The sequence below is a fragment of the Bos indicus x Bos taurus genome, chromosome 4 (genome assembly GCF_003369695.1).
Source record: "Bos indicus x Bos taurus breed Angus x Brahman F1 hybrid chromosome 4, Bos_hybrid_MaternalHap_v2.0, whole genome shotgun sequence".
In the NCBI taxonomy this organism is placed as follows: domain Eukaryota; kingdom Metazoa; phylum Chordata; class Mammalia; order Artiodactyla; family Bovidae; genus Bos; species Bos indicus x Bos taurus.
Window position 1 is genome coordinate 89,425,731 of NC_040079.1, and position 20,749 is coordinate 89,446,479.

A 20,749-nucleotide genomic window follows, 5' to 3' on the forward strand; every position below is an offset into this window, starting at 1 on the left:
GAAAAGAAATGCAAAAAAGCAAAATGGCTGTCTGAGGAGGCCTTACAAATAGCTGTGAAAAGAAGAGAAGCGAAAAGCAAAGGAGAAAAGGAAAGATATAAGCATATGAATGCAGAGTTCCAAAGAATAGCAAGAAGAGATAAGAAAGCCTTCCTCAGCGATCAATGCAAAGAAATAGAGGAAAACAACAGAATGGGAAAGACTAGAGATCTTGTCAAGAAAATTAGAGATACCAAGGGAACATTGCATGCAAAGATGGGCTCGATAAAGGACAGAAATGGTATGGACCTAACAGAAGCAGAAGATATTAAGAAGAGGTGGCAAGAATACACAGAAGAACTGTACAAAAAAGATCTTCACAACCCAGATAATCACGATGGTGTGATCACTCACCTAGAGCCAGACATCCTGGAATGTGAAATCAAGTGGGCCTTAGAAAACATCAGTACGAACAAAGCTAGTGGAGGTGATGGAATTCCAGTTGAGCTATTTCAAATCCTAAAAGATGATGCCGTGAAAGTGCTGCCCTCAATATGCCAGCAAATTTGGAAAACTCAGCAGTGGCCACAGGACTGGAAAAGGTCAGTTTTCATTCCAATCCCAAAGAAAGGCAATGCCAAAGAATGCTCAAACTACCGCATAATTGCACTCATCTCACACGCTAGTAAAGCAATGCTCAAAATTCTCCAAGCCAGGCTTAAGCAATATGTGAACCGTGAACTTTCAGATGTTCAAGCTGGTTTTAGAAAAGGCAGAGGAACCAGAGATCAAATTGCCAACATCTGATGAATCATTGAAAAAGCAAGAGAGTTCCAGAAGAACATCTATTTCTGCTTTATTGCCTATGCCAAAGCCTTTGACTGTGTGGATCACAATAACTGTGGAAAATTCTTCAAGAGATGGGAATACCAGACCACCTGACCTGCCTCTTGAGAAACCTGTATGCAGGTCAGGAAGCAACAGTTAGAACTGGACATGGAACAACAGACTGGTTCCAAATAGGAAAAGGAGTATGTCAAGGCTGTATATTGTCACCCTGCTTATTTAACTTCTATGCAGAGTACATCATGAGAAACACTGGGCTGGAAGAAGCACAAGCTGGAATCAAGATTGCCGGGAGAAATATCAATAACCTCAGATATGCAGATGACACCACCCTTATGGCAGAAAGTGAAGACGAACTAAAGAGCCTCTTGATGAAAGTGAAGAGTGAAAAAGTTGGCTTAAAGCTCAACATTCAGAAAATGAAGATCAAGGCATCCGGTCCCATCACTTTATGGGAAATCGATGGGGAAACAGTGGAAACAATGTCAGACTTTATCTTTTTGGGCTCCAAAATCACTGCAGATGGTGACTGCAGCCATGAAATTAAAAGACGCTTACTCCCTGGGAGGAAAGTTATGACCAACCTAGATAGCATGTTGAAAAGCAGAGACATTACTTTGTCAACAAAGGTTCATCTAGTCAAGGCTATGGTTTTTCCTGTGGTCATGTATGGATGTGAGAGTTGGATTGTGAAGAAGGCTGAGGGCCTAAGAATTGATGCTTTTGAACTGTGGTGTTGGAGAAGACTCTTGAGAGTCCCTTGGACCGCAAGGAGCTCCAACCAGTCCATTCTGAAGGAGATCAGCCCTGGGATTTCTTTGGAGAGAATGATCCTGAGGCTGAAAGTCCAGTACTTTCGCCACCTCACGTGAAGAGCTGACTCATTGTTCAAGACTCTGATGCTGGGAGGGAGTGGGGGCAGGAGGAGAAGGGGACGACAGAGGATGACATGGCTGGTGGCATCACTGACTCGATGGACGTGAGTCTGAGTGAACTCTTGGAGTTGGTGACGGACAGGGAGGCCTGGCGTGTTGCAATTCATGGGGTCACAAAGAGTAGGACACGACTGAGCGACTGAACTGAACTGAACTGATGTTTTTTTATAAGAAGCATTTCAGAATGTTTTCCAGGAACAAAGGGAATAAACTGAGAAAACTGAGTATGTAAGATCTTGAGAATACTGGATCCAAACCAACAGAGCAGGGAAGAAAGGTTTCAGGATTATAGCTGTGCAGCAGTCCTAGAGAGAAATCAATCAGTGTTTGATCAGAAAGTTGGAGACCTCCAGAAATAAGGAGAAACTGGATGGAGTTGATATCTCTTGAAAAGTTAAAATAACAAGAGGAGGTGATAAAGTTAACCAATGCAAGGGGGAAGAAGGCAATGTGAATCTTCGGCAAAAAAAAAATACACAGGAAACAACATGTAACCCGTATAATCACAGTCCATTACATAACCATAATTATTAATTTTCAATGTTAAGAACTAAGCTATATAAAACAGGCAGTGGATATTAAAGAAAATGTAAGCATTTTAACATCAAGAGAAAGACGAGAGAGTAAAAGTTTAGGTGAGAGAAGTTAAAAGGTGGAAGAGATGGAAACTGAAGGAGAGGCATGGCAACACGCTATTACAGAGTGGTGTGTCATGATACAACATTTGGCCTACACGCAATTGAAGAAAAGATTCAAAGTCACTGATGGTATGAGGTGAGGTAAATTATTTTGGGAGGAGTGTTGATTTCTGACAGTTTGTAACTTAGTGTCCCTTTTTTAAAATAGAAGTATATTGATGTACAATATTATATAAGTTATATAGGAGCATAATACAGTGATTGACTATTGTTAAGGTTACGCTTCATTTATAGTTATTACAAAATATTGGTGATACTTCTTGTGTTGTATGGTATATTCCTGTAACTTATTTTATACCTAATAGTTTGTACCTCTTAATCTCCTACCCCTAAATTGTATCTACCCCCTTCCCTTTCCCTATTCTTAACCACTAGTTTGTTCTCTATACCTGTGAGTCTGTTTCTTTTTTAAAAAAATATTCACTTGTTGTATATTTTACATTCTACTTATAAGTGATATCATACAGTATTGATCTTTATTTCATGCCACGTATTGATAGACAGTTAGGTTGCTTCCATTTCTAGGTAAGTGTAAATCATGCTGATATGAACACTGGGGTGCATGCATCTTTTCAAATTAGTGTTGTTTCTTTTCCCCGGAACATATATACCCAGGAGTGGAATTGCTGAATCGCATGGCAATTCTATTTCTAGTTTTTTGAAACCTCCATGCTATTTTCCAGAGTGGCTGTACCAATTTACATTGCCACCAAGAGTATACAAAAGGGTTCCCTTTTCTCCACATCCTCACCAACATGTTTTTCCTTGTGTTCTTTTTAATGATAGCCATTCTCACAGTGAGGCGGTTTTGATTTGCATTTCCCTGATGATCAGCAACATTGAGCAGTTTTTTATGTGCCTACTGGCCATCTGTGAGGTAAATTCTTAACTCTCACTGCATGAAGTCAGTAGTGTTTAATACTGATATATCAATAAATAATAGTATAAGCATATTTATAGATACATTGAGCCATCACAGGATTAATAAAAAAGAATGCAGAAACAGTTAAAACACATGATTTACTCCAGGGAGCAGAATGGGGTGGTGGGGAGAGACTTGGATTAACAACTGAAGCTTTTCTACATGAACCCATTTTTTTCAAGGTTTTTTTTTGTATTGATATAGCCAATTAACTTTCAGGTGAACAGCAAAGGGACTCAGCTATACATACACACGTATCCATTCTACCCCAACGATCTGATTTTTTAAAATTCCATATGTATGAATCATTTGGAAAATTTTTAATTTTACAGAAAGCAAAAAAAAAATTCATTATTTCTCGGCAGTGAAAACAGATAACTCAATTTATTCATTTACAGTAAGGTGATGACTGAGTTTCTACTTAGTGCACTGGCTGGGTATTAAATAAAACACTGTTCTTGCCATGAAAAACCAAGGTTTTTAGCTTAACACGTTGAATGCTTAATCAATACTAATTTATTTCAAAAGATATCGTTTCATATTCTTTTCAACAACTTTAATAAACAGTAAAAATTACTGATATTATGTCCTTAAAAATAATAAGTATCTGATGCTAAGTCAAACATTTTTCAAAATAACATGTTTAAATAAAAAATTCCATGAATGATGTATTCAAGATGTTTGAAATACTGAAAATAAACTTTAAGTACATTAAATTCTGAATTGTTCAAGTTATTAGAAGATGATAATGATAGGAACCATTTAAAAAAAGAAATTATGCCTCCAAAGAAGTAGGAAAAAAAAAAAGAAAGAAATTATGCCTACAAATCATTAAATCTTTTGAAGTAAATATTTAAATTCTTCAATAAATTAATCTTGTGTAATCTGTATGCATATGGATGTACAATAGAAAGGAACTTGAGAAAATCCTTGTTTCTCAAAAATGATGAAATCACAATGTGAAAGGTTCCAAAGTTTCTCAGCTTCCTTAATCTGTCCCATTGCTAAGCCAGGGTGGAAATACTACATCCAGTAATTCTGGCAGAGTATTTTTCTATACAGATATCAATATTGCTATGGGTTTAAATTTTTAATCACAATACATTTGCCAATATGAAAGGTGAGGTGGCATTAGAAACCCCAGTGCAATATACTACAGAAAGCTTTTAAAACTTTAATTAAAAGTCTTATTTTTAATATAATGCTAACTCAGTGATTGAGCCATTACACTAAGACTCATCTGTATTACTAACTTGTGTGCATATCAAACTAAGTAATTTTTACTTATCACTTCAAAGAAATCTAGCAATCATTATTTCTTCTCTGAGATTATATTCTGATATATAAAACAGAGCCAACTTCTAGCTTACAACGCTTTTGTTAGAATCAAATGAGATGATTTTTTTGAAACATCTGATATTCAGTAGCTGATCAATAAATGTCAGTTCCAGTTCCCCTTTCGTCCTTTATATACCTTGATTCAAGTTAACTGTTAACATCTAACTGAAAAAAACCTAACCAAATCATTGCTTTTTTCAATAATTAAAGAGTCCCAAAAATAAAACTATACATGTTCTAAATACAGCATATCACTGTTACATGCCCCCAAAAAGGGAAAACTAACCAACATATCATGACTTAATACAAGCTTCTATTAAAACAGTATAGTATTGCTATAGGAAGAGACAAATAGATAAAACAGAGGATCCAGAAACTGAGCCATTCTTAAATGGAACATCAATATATGAGAGAAATTCCATTACAAATCAATGAAGAAAGAACTGAATTATTCAAAAAATGGCTTTCCACATAGAATAAAAATAGAATTACATTTCCTTTTTAGGAAATCATCAAAAATATTCTAGGCTAATAAAAGATCAAACTTATGAAAAGAAAACCTTAAAGCCAATAAGAAGAAAATGTTTTTAAAAACTTTATGATCTTGGGATATAAGAAAATTTCATAAAAAAAGTAAAAGGGATACATTTACATATTGCTATATTTGACTAAATAAAAATGTAAAACTTTCATATGACAAAAGATGGCACCAAGATAATAACTAGCAGTATGTGAAAACCTTTTGCAAAATATAAATCAGTAAGAAAAAGGAAAACAATAAAAAAGAGCAGAAAACAAAAGATAAACGACCAATAAACATATGAAGAGATGCTTCATCTCACTATAATCAGGAAGAATGCCAATTTAAAAAATCATTCAGTTTTGCCAAATATCAAAATGCTTATGTAAAGTTTAAAAATAAAATAAAATTTAAAAAAATAAATAAATAAAAAATACAAAATCATTCAAAAGCTTTCAAAGCCTGAAGCTACTGAGTACTGGTGAATACACAGCACAGTGAAAACTCTTGATCAATCCCTAGAGAGTAACAGAGATAGCAATAGCTACTTTGGAGACTCCAGTGTTTATCTAGCAAAATCAAATATACACATTCTCTAAGATTCAGTAATTCTACTTCTTGTACATGGCCACTGTATGTTCAAAGCAGTAAAGTCCGTGACAGCAAAACACAAACTCGAAGTCATCCAAAGAGTGTGGGGACTGGACTACACAGTGTAGTGAAGTTGTGATACAATACTACACAGCAGTTAAAACAAACAGACATGTATTCAAACACATACATGTATTTGTGTTTGATATGAACTTGGACAGATTACAAAACGTAAGTGAAATTATGATACAGTAATATATCATTTACATAAAGTTTTACAGAACACACAAAACAGTATTTCATATATATATATATACATATCCATGAACAAAATATGTAAGAGTATTAAAACTATACTAAAAACTTACACTTTAAATTCATGGTAGCTGTTGTCTTTGGGAGGTAGGACAGAGATGATGTTAACTTTATATGACTTGTTTTGTTAAAAAACAACATGTTAATAGCTGTCACTTTTGAAAGAGTTTAAGTAGGTACTTGTCATATGGGTCTTGATGCTTCACTCAATTATCTGGATTATAAAAAAACTAAGATCACCAATAAGATGGTAATTCAACTCTCTTTTAATTTAAACTGACAATAAGTAATATGTGTCAGTTCGACTAAGAAAAAAAAGATAAATGGAATAAATTCCAAGTCCTTTAAATTATCCTGATAAACCTTACAAGAAATAGCATAAAATATATCTCAGAAATAAGGTAAAAAGTTTTGATCTTAAACATCTTTCATTTAATCACTAAAATGAATGATCTCTCTTTAATTTTTGTATTTTCAATTTCATAGCTCACTGTCACTAAAAGTTTCATCTAAGCATTGAGGAAAGAAGTAACAAGACCTAAAATAAACCAACTAACCTGTATGAGTTCTTCTATGTCTCTGAAGCTCATCACTCCTTGTGAATCTTTTGCCACAAAACATCCAGTTGCATATAAAAGGTCTTTCTCCAGTATGCCAGCGAAGATGTGCTCGTAGGTGAGAGGTTTTGCCATAAACTTTTCCACATCCTTCAATATGACAGATATGCTGTTTCTTTTTTCCTGGTTCATTACTGCCTCTATCAAAAACAAAAAACAAACATTAATTACACTTCCAAATGTCATGCTTATAATTAAGGAAAAATAAAAGGGAATCAAGGTAATTAAATGATGCTTTCTAAATGGGTTTTTTAAATCACGATGTCACAACTACTGTTAAAAATCAGAAAAATTTCAATTAAAGAAAAAAGGTTGTGGAATAAACTCGAAAGTGCAATGAAAACATGTTAATTTTAGAGAATTCTATGTTCTGCCACGGAATTCCTGTTCATTTCCGAGTAGCTTCCTCCCCTGGGAAAAAATCTTTAAGCTTTTCAAGACATGTGAACATTCTTCTCTAAAACAGCAAGATATGGTAATCCTCATTTAAAAGTGTAGGTTCAGAGTTTCACTTCCAACAAAAACAGCGTGAAGAGCTCCGTGGACCTATTACCCAGTGAAACTAGTGAAAATGATAACAAACAAAGCAAATACTATTTACAATCTCTGGAAATGGCCCTATGAGTATACAACAAATAAAGAAACATTGATTCACAAAAACCAAATAGAATTTGGTAAGAAGAGTGAGAGTCTGTTGTATCTGAACCAATACTCATGCTGTCCCTCCCTCCTCCTTCCACCTGCCTTGACAGAGAAACACTACAGACCGGTGCAATCAACAACACTATTATTCCCTCTGCTCCCACCTTCCAGTTGGTGGGTTATCACCTCAACACAGGCAGGTCATCAGTATTCTTCTATCTACCTGCTGCTGAGGCTAAGTTTCAGGTGAGTGTGGCTAACAGATGAGGAACAACCTTCTTCCATCCAATTTCAATTCCTGAGACACAGGCTGGACCTTGGATAAAGCGCGATGAAAACACTGAAGTCCAGATTACACTAGACCCAGTTCATATGTAGTTCATAAATCAGAGGTTCCAAGCCTGGCAAGATATAAAATCTGAGGCTACTACTGATCTCCCTGTTCCCAAGTGCTCATCTCTTGGTGCATGGAATGCATAGGGAGAAATGTGCCACTGTCCCACTACCGTAGTTCAACAACCATGACACAGATTTTGGCCAGAAGGAGAGCCTACCATAAAACATCAGGCTCCAAATCTCTTCCCAAGAAACTGATTTCATTTACAACTGAGTGTGGAAAGGTCTAAAGATGCTCTTAAAAACAGAATAGACAGGGAGGAAACTAATAGGCATGTTGGTGAAGTAAGCTAAACTGCAGACTGTTATGCTGCCAGAAAAAACTGAGGAATAGAGGTAGCTGGAAGAAGCCCTACAGGATCAAAATAAATTTCAGATACAGACCTAATGCTTGCCCTTTTAAACTTTGACTGGATCAGTCTGTGTAGCAATATATGCTTCAGGGCATTATTAAAAACAACAATCAGTGGAGCTGAACAGCTGGGTGCGGTCAGAGAAGGAGACACCCCAAAAGACCCATACCCAAACCGCTGTCATTCCAGGGTAACTAAGGAACAAGATGATTCATATTTTGCGGGGGGGAGTGTTTCACAAGAATAATTCAGCTAGTCACTAATGCTAAGTTGCTTCGGTAGTGTCCGACTCTGTGTGACCCTATAGACGGCAGCCCACCAGGCTCCCCCATCCCTGGGATTCTCCAGGCAAGAATACTGGAGTGGGTTGCCATTTCCTTCTCCAATGCATGAAAGAGAAAAGTGAAAGTGAAGTCGCTCAGTCGTGTCCGACTCTTAGCGACCCCATGGACTGCAGCCCACCAGGCTCCTCTGTCCATGGATTTTCAGGCAAGAGTACTGGAGTGGGGTGCCACTGCCTTCTCCGAGTCACTAAAGAAACAACCAAACAACAATAACAAGCCAGGGGCAGGAGGAGGACAGAGGGCAGTACTAAAAGTTGCTACAATATATTATTTCAACTTTAAGTTTCCAACAAAAATTATGAGACTCCAAAAGTCACAAAGAAAGAAAACATGACCTTTACATGAGCAAAAAAGCAGGCAAGAGAAAGTGCCTGTGAGAGACACCAAATTTAATAAGACTTTGAAGTAGCCATTATGAGTATGTTCAAAGAAGTAAAGAATATTACGATTAAAGCAGAAAAGCAAGGTATAATGACAATTTCACATCAAACAGAGAATATCAATAAAGAGCTAGAAACTATTTTTTAAAGAACCAATGAGAAATTCTTGAGATAAAAGGTAAAACTGAAATGAAAAATTCACAAGAGGGACTCAAGAGAAGGAAGAAATAGTGAAACTGAAGGCAGTTCATAGGGATTATGTAATCAATCTGAAAAACAGACAAGAGACAGAACAAAGAATAAACAATGTCAGAGAAATGAGAGACACCAACATATGAATGACAAATATGTCATTTTTTTTGAGGAGAGAAGAGGAGAAAGTGGAATAGGTGATGAAGCAGAAAAAATATTAAAAGAGATAACAGCTGAAAACTTATGAAAAACATTAATCTATACTTTCAGAACAGAGAAGGCAACGGCACCCCACTCCAGTACTCTTGCCTGGAAAATCCCATGGACGGAGGAGCCTGGTAGGCTGCAGTCCATGGGGTCCCTCAGAGTCGGACACGACTGAGCGACTTCTCTTTCACTTTTCACTTTCATGCACTGGAGAAGAAAATGGCAACCCACTCCAGTGTTCTTGCCTGGAGAATCCCAGGGATGGGGAGGCTGGTGGGCTGCTGTCTCTGGGGTCGCACAGAGTTGGACACGACTGAAGCGACTTAGCAGCAGCAGCGTACTTTCAGGAAGCTCAACAAACTGCAGGTAGGATAAAGGTAGAGATCCACAAATAGACATTGTACACTAAAAGCATTGAAACCTGAAGACAAGGACAAAATCTTGAACAGCAAGAAAGATTAAATGCTGGCTTCTCAGCAGAAACAATGGAAGTCAGAAGGTAGTGAGAAAACATTGTCAAAGTACAAAAAACAAACACACACATAAAACCAGAAAGCCTCAAACTAGAATTCTATATCCAGCAAAGTTACCTTTCAAAAATGAAGGTGAAATAAAGATATTCCCAGACAAACCAAAAACTAAGAGAATTTGTTACCAACAGACTTGCTTTGCAAGAAATATTAAAAGTTCCTTAAGCTGAAAGCAAGTGAAACCAACAAATAATTCAAATATATATAAAGAAACAAAAGTGCTCTAGCAAAGGTAATTATGTAATTATAAAGGACAGTGTAAGTGTATATTTCTTCTCACTTGATTTAAAAAGCAATTTTATAAATAAACAGTATGTATAAAATGTATTGTCAAGCCTATAGAGAAACACAACATATGCAACACAGTTGCCAAACACAGCACAAAGGAGGTGGGCAGGAGCAAAGCCATATTGAGCTATAAGGAAATGACCTCAAATTCAAGGGAATAAATAAAGAGAACCAGAAATGATAAAGTTAACATAGCAAAAGCAATATATACATGCTCATTTTCCTCGACTTCTTTAAAAGATAAATTTATATAAATCAATAATTATAACAATGTATTGTGGGGTATGTAACACTTGCAATATCTATGTATAATAAAAATACCACAAAGAGAAGCACAGATCTACATAGGGGGAAAATTTCTATAACTCACTGGAATTAAGTTACTATAAATCTTAAAACTGACTATGATAAATTAAGCTATACATGGTAAGGCCTACAGCAACCATTAAATAAATATGTAAGGACAGTGAAAAAAATCATTAATGAAATTAAAATGCTGTATTACAAATTAAGATGATATATTATTAATTTAATTCAAAAGAAAGCAGTAAAGGAGGGATAAAGGACATGAGACAGAAAACAAAATGTAAAATGGCAGGCATAAATTTATTATATCAATAACATAAAATGTGAATGGATTATATATATATTCATCAAAAGGTAGGTTCTGTCAGATTACATTTAAAACAATACAAGAGCCATTATGCAATGTCTCTAGCTGACACACTTTACATTTAAAGATACAAAAATACAAAGAAATTGAAAGTAAAAAGGTGGAAAAGGTCTCATGCAAACAACTACCACAAGAAAGCTGGAGTGACTATACTAATATCAGACAAAGTTATCTTTAAAACAAAAGACGCTATTAGAAATAGAGAAATTTGTTAAGGATAAATGAGTTAATCCACTAGGAAGGTATAATAATTATAAACATCAGATCAGATCAGATCAGATCAGTCGCTCAGTCGTGTCTGACTCTTTGCGACCCCATGAATCGCAGCACGCCAGGCCTCCCTGTCCATCACCAACTCCCGGAGTTCACCCAGACTCACGTCCATCGAGTCAGTGATGCCATCCAGCCATCTCATCCTCTGTCGTCCCCTTCTCCTCCTGCCCCCAATCCCTCCCAGGATCAGATTCTTTTCCAATGAGTCAACTTTTCGCATGAGGTGGCCTAAGTACTGGAGTTTCAGCTTTAGCATCATTCCTTCCAAAGAAATCCCAGGGCTGATCTCCTTCAGAATGGACTGGTTGGATCTCCTTGCAGTCCCAGGGACTCTCAAGAGTCTTCTCCAACACCACAGTTCAAAAGCATCAATTCTTTGGCGTTCAGCCTTCTTCACAGTCCAACTCTCACATCCATACATGACCACAGGAAAAACCATAGCCTTGACCAGACGGACCTTTGTTGGCAAAGTAATGTCTCTGCTTCTCAATATGCTATCTAGGTTGGTCATAACTTTCCTCCCAAGGAGTAAGCGTCTTTTAATTTCATGGCTGCAGTCACCATCTGTAGTGATTTTGGAGCCCAGAAAAATAAAGTTTGACACTGTTTCCACTGTTTCCCTATCTATTATAAACATACATTCACTTAAACAATAGAAACAAGAGAGGGCCAAAAGAGAAGTAAAAATTGACAGAAAATGAAAGGAGAAACAGATAATTCAATGCTAGTAATTGCAAGTTTCAATTATCTTCAATATTTCCACAAAACAACTAGGAAGAAAATCAGTAAGGAAGTAAAAGACCTGAATAACACTATAAATGAATTAGACCTAACAGACATCCAGAGAACACTTCATCCAATAAGAGCACTCTTCTCAAGTGCACATGGATACTCTTCATGATAGATCAGATGCTACAATGTGAAACAAATTTCAATAAATTTAAAAAGACAGAAATAACAAAATTTTCTGACCACAATGAACTGAAACAAGAAATCACTATATAGGAGTAAACTGGGAAATTCATAAATACCTGGAAATTAAACAGTATACTCCTAAATAATCAGTGGGTCAAAGAAGAAATCAAAAGACACTGAGATGAAGGAAAACAAAAACACAACATACCAAAACTTAGACCATACACATAAACTGATGCTCAGAGGGAAACTTATAGCTGTAAATACCTATATTTAAAAAGATCTTACCTCAAACATGTCAGAATGGCTATCATCCAAAAGACAATAACAAATAACAAAAGTGGAGAAAAGGGAGCCTTCATGCACTGTTGTTGGGAATGTAAATTTGTATAGCTGCGATGGAAAACAGTGTGGATACTCCTCAAAAACTTAAAAATAGAATGACCCTAAGCCCCGGAATGCCACTCCTAGGTATTTAACCAAAGAGAATGAAACACTAATTAGAAAAGATACAAACACCCTGTGTTAACTGTATCCTTATTCACAGTAGCCAAAATACAGAAGCCACCAAAACGCCCATCAATAAATGAGTGGATAAAAAAAATATACATATATATATGAATGTGTGTATACACACACACACAATATAGTATTACTCAGTCATCAAAAGGAATGGAATCTTGCCATTTGTGACAATGCGGATGGACCTCCAATGAAACAAGTCAGAAAAAGACAAATACTGAATGCTTTTACTTATATGTGGAATCAAAAAAAGTAAACAAATTAACAAACATAACGAAATAGAAACATAGTTATAGAGAACAAAGGGGTGGCTGCCAGTGGGAGAGGGGAAAATAAGGCAAGGGAAACTGAGAGGCACAAGCTTCCAGTTAAAAAAGTAAATGAGTCAAGGGGATGAAATATTCAATGTGAGGAATATGGTCAATAGCTATGCAATAATTTTGTACAGTGATATATCATAGAATTGTGATTACTGTGAAACGTACAGAAACTGTTCAGTTGCTAAGCCTTGTCTGGCTCTCTGCAACCCTATGGACTGTGCACACCAGGCTTCCCTGTCCTTCACCATTACCCGGAATTTACTCAAACTCATGTCCACTCAATCAGTGATGTCATCCAACCATCTCCTCCTCTGTCACCCTCTTCTCTTCCTACCCTCAATTTTTCCCAGCATCAGGGTCTTTTCCAGTGAGTCAGCTCTTCACATCAGGTGGACAAAGTACTGGTGCACCAGCATCAATCCTTTCAATGAATATTCAGGGTTGATTAACTTTAGGATTGAATGGTCTAATCTCCTTGCAGTCCAAGGCACAACCACATTTAGAAAGCATCAATTCTTCGGCACTCGGACTTCTTTATGGTCCAACTCTCGTATCCAAACATGACTACAGGAAAAACCATAGCTTTGACTATACAGACCTTGATTCACTATATCGTAAAACAGGAACTAACAAACTCACAGAAAAAAAGAGACCAAATTTGTGGTTACCAGAGGATGGGGAAATGGATCAAAGCAGTCAGAAGGTATAAACTTCCAGTTCTAAGATAACTGAGTACTAGGGATGTAATACATGATAAATATAATTAACACTGCTACATGTTATATATGAAAATTGTTAAGACAGTAAATCCTAAGAATCCTCATTGCAAGGAAATTTTTCTTCCTATTTAATTTTACAGCTATACAAGATGATGTTCACTCAACTTATGATAACCTTTTCATGACATATTAAGTCATATTATTATGCTGTACACTTTACATTTATACAGTGCTGTATGTCAATTATATCTCAGCAAAACTGGAAGGAAAAAAGATCATAAATAACCTAACTTTTCACCTTAAGACAATGAAAACAGAGCAAATTAAATCTAAAATAAAGCAAGCAGAAGAAAGAAAATAATAAAAGAAAGAAAATAATAAAAGAGCAGAAACTAATGAATTAGAGAATACAAAAACAGTAAGCAAAGAGAAAACGAATGGAACCAAAAGCTAATTCTTTGAAAAGGTCAACTAAACTTACAGCTGTTAAGGAGATTAACAAAGAAAAATAAAAAAGAGAAGACTCAAATTACTAGAATCAGAAATGAAAAAGGGAACATCACTACCAACCTCACAGAAATAAAAATGATTATATGGGGATACCAAGAACAAGTGTATGCCAATTACTTAAAAACTATCAGATGAACAAATTCTTAGAAATATAAAAAGTACCAAAGCTGACTCAAGAACAAGATACAATTCAAAACAAGTAAACAGGATGAATTAGCAGTCAAAAAAGTATTCACAAGAAAAGCCCAGGATCAGTGAGCTTCACAGGTTCATAAACACTTTTAAAAATTAATACCAGTTCTTCACACTCTTTCAAACAAAATCAAACTGGAGAGAAGACTTCCCAATGAATATTCTTCCCAGTGAATATCCTTCCAATGAATATCTGGGGCTGACTTCATGTCAATCCCCAAGGAAATCAACTCTGAATATTCAATGGGAGGACTGATGCTGAAGCTCCAAAACTTTGGCCATCGGATGCAAAAAGCTGACTTTTGAAAAGACCCTGATACTGGGACAGACTGAAGGCAAAAAGAAGGTGGCAGCAGAGGATGACCTCTGTTGAGATACTATCACGGGCTCAATGGACATGAATTTGAGCAAACTCCAGGAGATGTGAAGGACAGAGGAGTCTGGCATGCTGCAGTTCACAGGGTTGCAAAGAGTCAGACATGACTTAGTGACTGAACATCACCACAAACTCTTTAAAAAATTAAAACTGGACAAGAAAACTTCCCAACTCATTTCAAGAAGCCAATAATACCCTTGCCAAAACCAAAGACAATATAAAGTGAAGTTGCTCAGTCGAGTCCGACTCTTTGCGACCCCATGGATTGTAGCCTATCAGGCTCCTCTGTCCATGGGATTTTCCAGGCAAGATAAGAAAACCACAAACTGATATCACTCATGGACACAGATGTAAAAATCCCCAACAAAATAGTGAAAAACCAAATCCAGGAACATATAACAGAATTACATAGCATGACCAAGTTGTATTTATCCTGTAAATGCAAAAGTACTTTAACATCTGACAATCAATTAATGTCATATAATATACTGATATAATAAAAAAACAAAACTACATGATCATCTCAACAGATGAAGAAAAGCATCTGACACAATCAAAAATGCTTTCATACTGGGTGAGCTGGAAGACTCATATGCCCAAATGTTAAAAGTTACCACAAAGCCAAAGTCATCAACACAGTGTGGTATTGGTATAGAGACAGACATACAGCTCACTGAAATAGAACTGAGAGTCTAGAAATAAATCTACATGTCTATGATCAACTGATTTTTGACAAGGGTGCCAAAACTATTCAATGAATGGGGAAGGAATAGTTTTTTAACAAATGGTGTTGGATGAACCCTTACCTAACATCATTTACAAAAATTAACCTCCAAATGGACAAAAGACATAAATGTAACAACAAAAACTATAAAACTCTTCTAGGAAAACATCAGATTTGAGACAACAGATACGGCAATGGATTCTTAGATATGACACCAAAAGCAGAAGCATCCAAAAACAAGACTGGACTCCACAATTAAACACTTTTCTGCTTCAAAAGATACTAAAAAAGAAAGTGAAAAGACAACTCACAAACTGAAAAAAAAATTATTTCAAATCATATCTCTGATAAAGAACCTGTATCAAGAATATATAAAGAACTACTCATATTATAATTCAATAATAAAAACACAAATAATTAAAATGAGCATGAGATCTTAATAGATAATTCTCTGAAGAAGACACACAGATGGCCAAGAGTACACACACAAAAGCATATGCTACATTATTTGTCATCATGGAAATGCAAATCAAAAACAAAAACTTGTATAAGTATTTGTGTGTGTGCATGCTTAGTTGCTAAGTTGTGTCTGATTCTTTGTGGCCCCAATGACTGTAGCCAGCCAGGCTTCTCTGTCCAGGGGATTTTCCAGGCAAGAATACTGGAGTGGGATGCCATTTCATAACTCCAGGGGATCTTCCTGATCCAGGAATCAAACCTGTGTCTTCTGTACTTCAGGCAGATTCTTTACAGCTGCTGAGCCATTGAGGAAGCCCATACATAACATATATATGTAAGAATATTTATAGCAGCATAATAGCCAACAGATGGAAAAATTCCAAATGTCCACCAACTGATGAATGGATAAGTAAAATCCTGTATTATCTATAAAATGGAATATTATTTTGTTCAGTAAAAAGAATGAAATACTGACATATGCAATAGTACAGATAAACTTTGAAAACACACAAAGTGGATGAAATTAGTCACAAAAACCACATATTATGTGCTTCCCTTTATATAAATGTCTAGAACAGGCAAAACTGTAGACAGAAATTAGTTCAGTGGTTGCCTTGAGCTGGGAGGGATGAGGGAGTGATGGCTAAAAAATACAGAATTTGTTTTCAGGGGAATAAAACTGTTCTAAAATTGTGGTGATGGATGTACAACTCGGTGAATACATTAAAAACCACTGAAATGTACAGCTTAAATGAGTGAATCGTATGGCATGTAAGTTTTATATCAATATAGTTGTTTTAAAATTTTACAAAATAAATGAAAAAAGAAAACCATTAAGAGAAAGTATAAGATACATGGTAAAGAACCACCGAAATCCCATTCCTAGACTAGCTCTATTCAATTCCTTTCATAACAATATTATATCTCAACTCTTGGGTTACAAAGCTAGTGATGTTCCAACAGTCAAAGCTCTCAGCCAATGGCTTGGTTTTAATGAACATCCTATGTGCCTTCATTACATCTAACTGTTCATTACATGTTAATTATTATTATACTAGCCTGCACAGAGTTGGGTGGTGGCAACAGAGCATTTACCTTCCTTCTCCTTCCCTACAATTAGGACAGGAACAGGCAACTCTTCGAAGCCTCTTGCCAGGCTGCACTTCTTGATCAGAAGCCTGCTGGCCTTGCTGCAAATGCACTTGTGTGAGTTGGTCAGGACTAACAGCACCTATCGTTGCATTAGCAATTCCTCCAACTGCTACAGTTACAGGAGCTATGGTAGCTTGTTGGACTTTCACTCCATCTTGTCCTTGCTGCTGACCTAAAAATGAGAGGGGGAAAAAGAGTATTACAATGTTTTATATTCCTAAAAAAAGGATTAAAAAGACTTCCATATGGACACTTAAAAACTAGGATATTTATTTTAACAGATAATCTGTGTAAAGTACAAAAGCAAAAGTGTTAATGATTTATACTATGTTGATCCCCCTAAAATATAATATTCTAACCTTAGCAGCTCAGGCTGCCTCCATATCTGGTTGATGGGACCATACATAAATCATTAAATCCTCTTGGGGCTTAATTTCTCCATCTATAAAATGAAGACTAATGATCCTTGCAACTTACCTACCTCACAGAACTGTTGTGAGGATCTGGAAGACACTATTTAAGATCCTTGGATGAAAGATATTACATAAATAGAAAGTATTATTATTACCATTTTCACAGTCAGCAACATACCTTATTCACTCCATGAAATCACAAGAGTAAAAAGTAACTGAACAAAGGATTTAGTTTTATGGACATTTCTCATTCCTAAATACTTTAAATTAGGCAAATAATTCTTTATTGATGAGTCTTTTATTTTATTAAGTAGTTATTAACTAAATGCAAAACCATGCATGATTATTAGATTCTGTCACTAAAACCACAGAACAGACGTTTTTCTCTGGTGCTCAAACAAATTGAGCTCATTCCCTTCTTAGGGCCTTTGCACACTCTCCAGTCTGGGCCAAGATGCCTCTGCACCCAGATCTTTGCACAATTGACTCCTTAGTAACAGTCTGATCATAGTTCAAATCTCTCCTCTTTAGAAAATGCCCTTCCTGACCACAACATCTAAAATAGTTTCCCCTCAGTCTGTTTCATCATCAAGTTTTGTCTTATTTAAATTATTGTGTCTTTTATTATTTTTTCTGTCTTCACCTCACTCCTGGATGTCACAGGTCACAGGAACAGAAATCCTGCCTGTTATGTTCACTGTTGCATCCTCAGATGTAGAACAGAGCCCAGCACACAGCAGCCACTCAACTGTAGTTGTTGTTCAGTCCCCCAGTTGTGTCCGACTCTTTGTGACCCCATGGACTGCAGCACGCCAGGCCTCTCTGTCCCTGACCGTCTCCCCGAGTTTGCCCAGGTTCCTGTCTATTCCATCAGTGATGCCATCCAGCCATCTCATCCTGTCCTCCCCTTCTACTGCCCTCAATCTTTCCCAGCATCAGGGACTTTTCCAATGAGTCAGCTATTTGCATCAGATGACCAAAATACTAGTCAATTTAACATAAGCCACTCAATAACATAAGCTTAACGAAAAAGAGTTTAAAAGAAGAAAACATTTTAATGCCATTGTGATCATATCACTTCCATGCTCAATAAAACTTTCATTTATTCCCCACTGACCAAAGTCTGCCATTCAAAGGACTCTACCACAGGGACTTGGCTCCTGACTCACTAATTTCCTCCTAATGGCCAAATCCAAAGTGCATCATCTCAATGCACGTAAGACTGCACTGCTGCACATTACACCACTGACCACGCCGTCCTTAAAACTTGGCTGTTGGAGCTAAGTCCCTACATCCTCAGAAGCTTGTCCTCTTTGTTAGCTCTCCCTATCAGCACTTAAACCTAAACTGACATCACATTCTTATCAGATTTACCTATACTCCTTTATTCCTCATTGCCCATTCTCTTCTTAAACTACTGAAATTAGGTGTCTGACCCATTGCTCTACTAAAATGATGACAGAACAAACAATTTCTCTGACGGTAAACCCCAAAATACTCTTCCCTTTGTTCTTATTTCACCACTGGAGCACCTGCAGCTGCTAATCCCACCCTCTTTTTGAAATGCTCTCCTCGTGCTTCTCTGATTCTACTCACCACTGGTGTTCCTCCAACTTCTCTAACCATTTCCACGTAATTCCGACTTCTCATTCTAACTTGCTCCTCTCGTTACTTACCCACTTTCATAACTTTTACTACTATCTACAAGCTGATGTCTCCCAAAACTGTACGTTTATGCTCAAATACCTCTCATGAGTATCATAATCTTCTTGTTATCTGCCAGGGAACATTTCCACCCAGATTTTTCAGAGGCAATCTTTCTAGGAATGAGACAGATTATCCCGCAAAAATGGTGGTCCAATCTACCATTTTCTCTTGCTTATTACAATAGCTTCCTAATTTCTCTCCTTACCACCACTGTCGTCTATAAGTGCATTCTTAACACAGTTTCCAGAAGAACCATTCATTGTAATAGGAATACTCTGTAATAGTCAAAAAGAATGAAAGAAATCTTTATGTACTAACCCAAATAAACCTCTAAAATATATAGCTGAATTAAAGGAAGTTACTTGATTTTTACATTCAGTTCAGTTGCTCAGTTGTATCCGACTCTTTATTTCCTACACTGATTTTTACACTCACAAATAAATTGGAAAAAGTCTGAAAGGATATATAACAAATTGATTAAGAGTGCTTACTTCTAAAAGGGCATCTAAGATTGGAGTGTAGTTAGCAGGAGTGCTGGTGTTACTTAAACTAGGTGCACTTTTTTTTAAACAAAGAAAATGTTTCCATATATTTCTAACATATTAAAGACTAATTTTAAAAGGAAAAATCCTGCTAGCAATTAACAGACCCAATCTGGAACTTCATTATTGCTTTAATCTGCATTTATTTGATTCCCAATAGAACTGAACATGTTTTTCAAATACATATTGGCCATTTGAATATCCTTTCTGAATTGGGTGTTCCTATCCTTTGCCATTTATCTACTATGGCTTAGTTTTTTTTCTTTTGTGTAGCTCCTTAATAAAGGAGGCTTTGTTTTGCTTAAAATATTTTCTATGATGTATAAAATTTAACCACACACATTAAAAACAAAGGACATAAGGCTTGGTCAAGCCTTGTGAAGTCAGCTATAAATGACACTTTAAAAATCACTGATGCCTTCACAACATTTAAACACAATGGGAACACAAGGGGGAATGTAGAAATGATAAAAGATGAGGTACAACCTTATTGCCCATTTCTTTGGACTGTACTGATTTGATTCTTTTAGTATTTCATACCACCCCTTCAAGGGAAAGAGGGCAGATAATATTTTTGTTTTATAAATGAGAATATAATCTAACTGGTCCGTATTTCTCCTTATGGGAAAAATAATTTGTCAACTTTTGTTTTTTTTTTTACAGTGAGTGATAGGTAACATTACTATGTAGGTAAAATAGACCTATATTTTTGAAAAATAAAAGAAGTCCCAATTATCTGTAAAAAAAATTAACCCAACTACCAATACACTGAAAATGATCTATTTAATAGCAGTCAATAATTTAATAATAATGAAGCAGGTTCAAAATACTATTTTAAATACATGTGTCTCATAACTATGTTTTTACATATAGTCTAGGATATAAGATTAGCTACTAGAATTAATCAGGAAAAATAAAAATTGTTGACTTCTGTACTATAAAGCTTGCTGTGGAGGGCTAGATGGACTTCTTACTGTTCTGAATAACTTCAAAAAGGTTTCTTAAATCAGCCTATTTTGGCTTATTTTCTCTACAAATTAAACTTACAGTCCATCTAAACAAAAGCCTCTGAAGGAAAGAAGGTATGTCTCCTTACATTGATGCAAATAATTTTCAGCAACTACACTCTGAAACAGGGTTTATAATAATAAAACAGACA

The 20,749-nt window shown here is 36.1% G+C and overlaps 1 protein-coding gene across 2 annotated transcripts in view; it reads right to left on the reverse strand.

Annotated features, from left to right (window-relative positions):
- SP4 (Sp4 transcription factor) overlaps positions 1–20,749 on the reverse strand; it is an 82,288-nt gene that overhangs the window by 22,267 nt on the left and 39,272 nt on the right. For both annotated transcript variants that reach the window (XM_027539956.1, XM_027539957.1), the window contains exons 4-5: positions 16,872–17,100; positions 6,702–6,901 (exon numbers count right to left, since the gene is read on the reverse strand). In XM_027539956.1, coding sequence (XP_027395757.1) covers positions 6,702–6,901; positions 16,872–17,100 — 429 coding nt within the window. The remainder of the gene's footprint in view (positions 1–6,701; positions 6,902–16,871; positions 17,101–20,749) is intronic.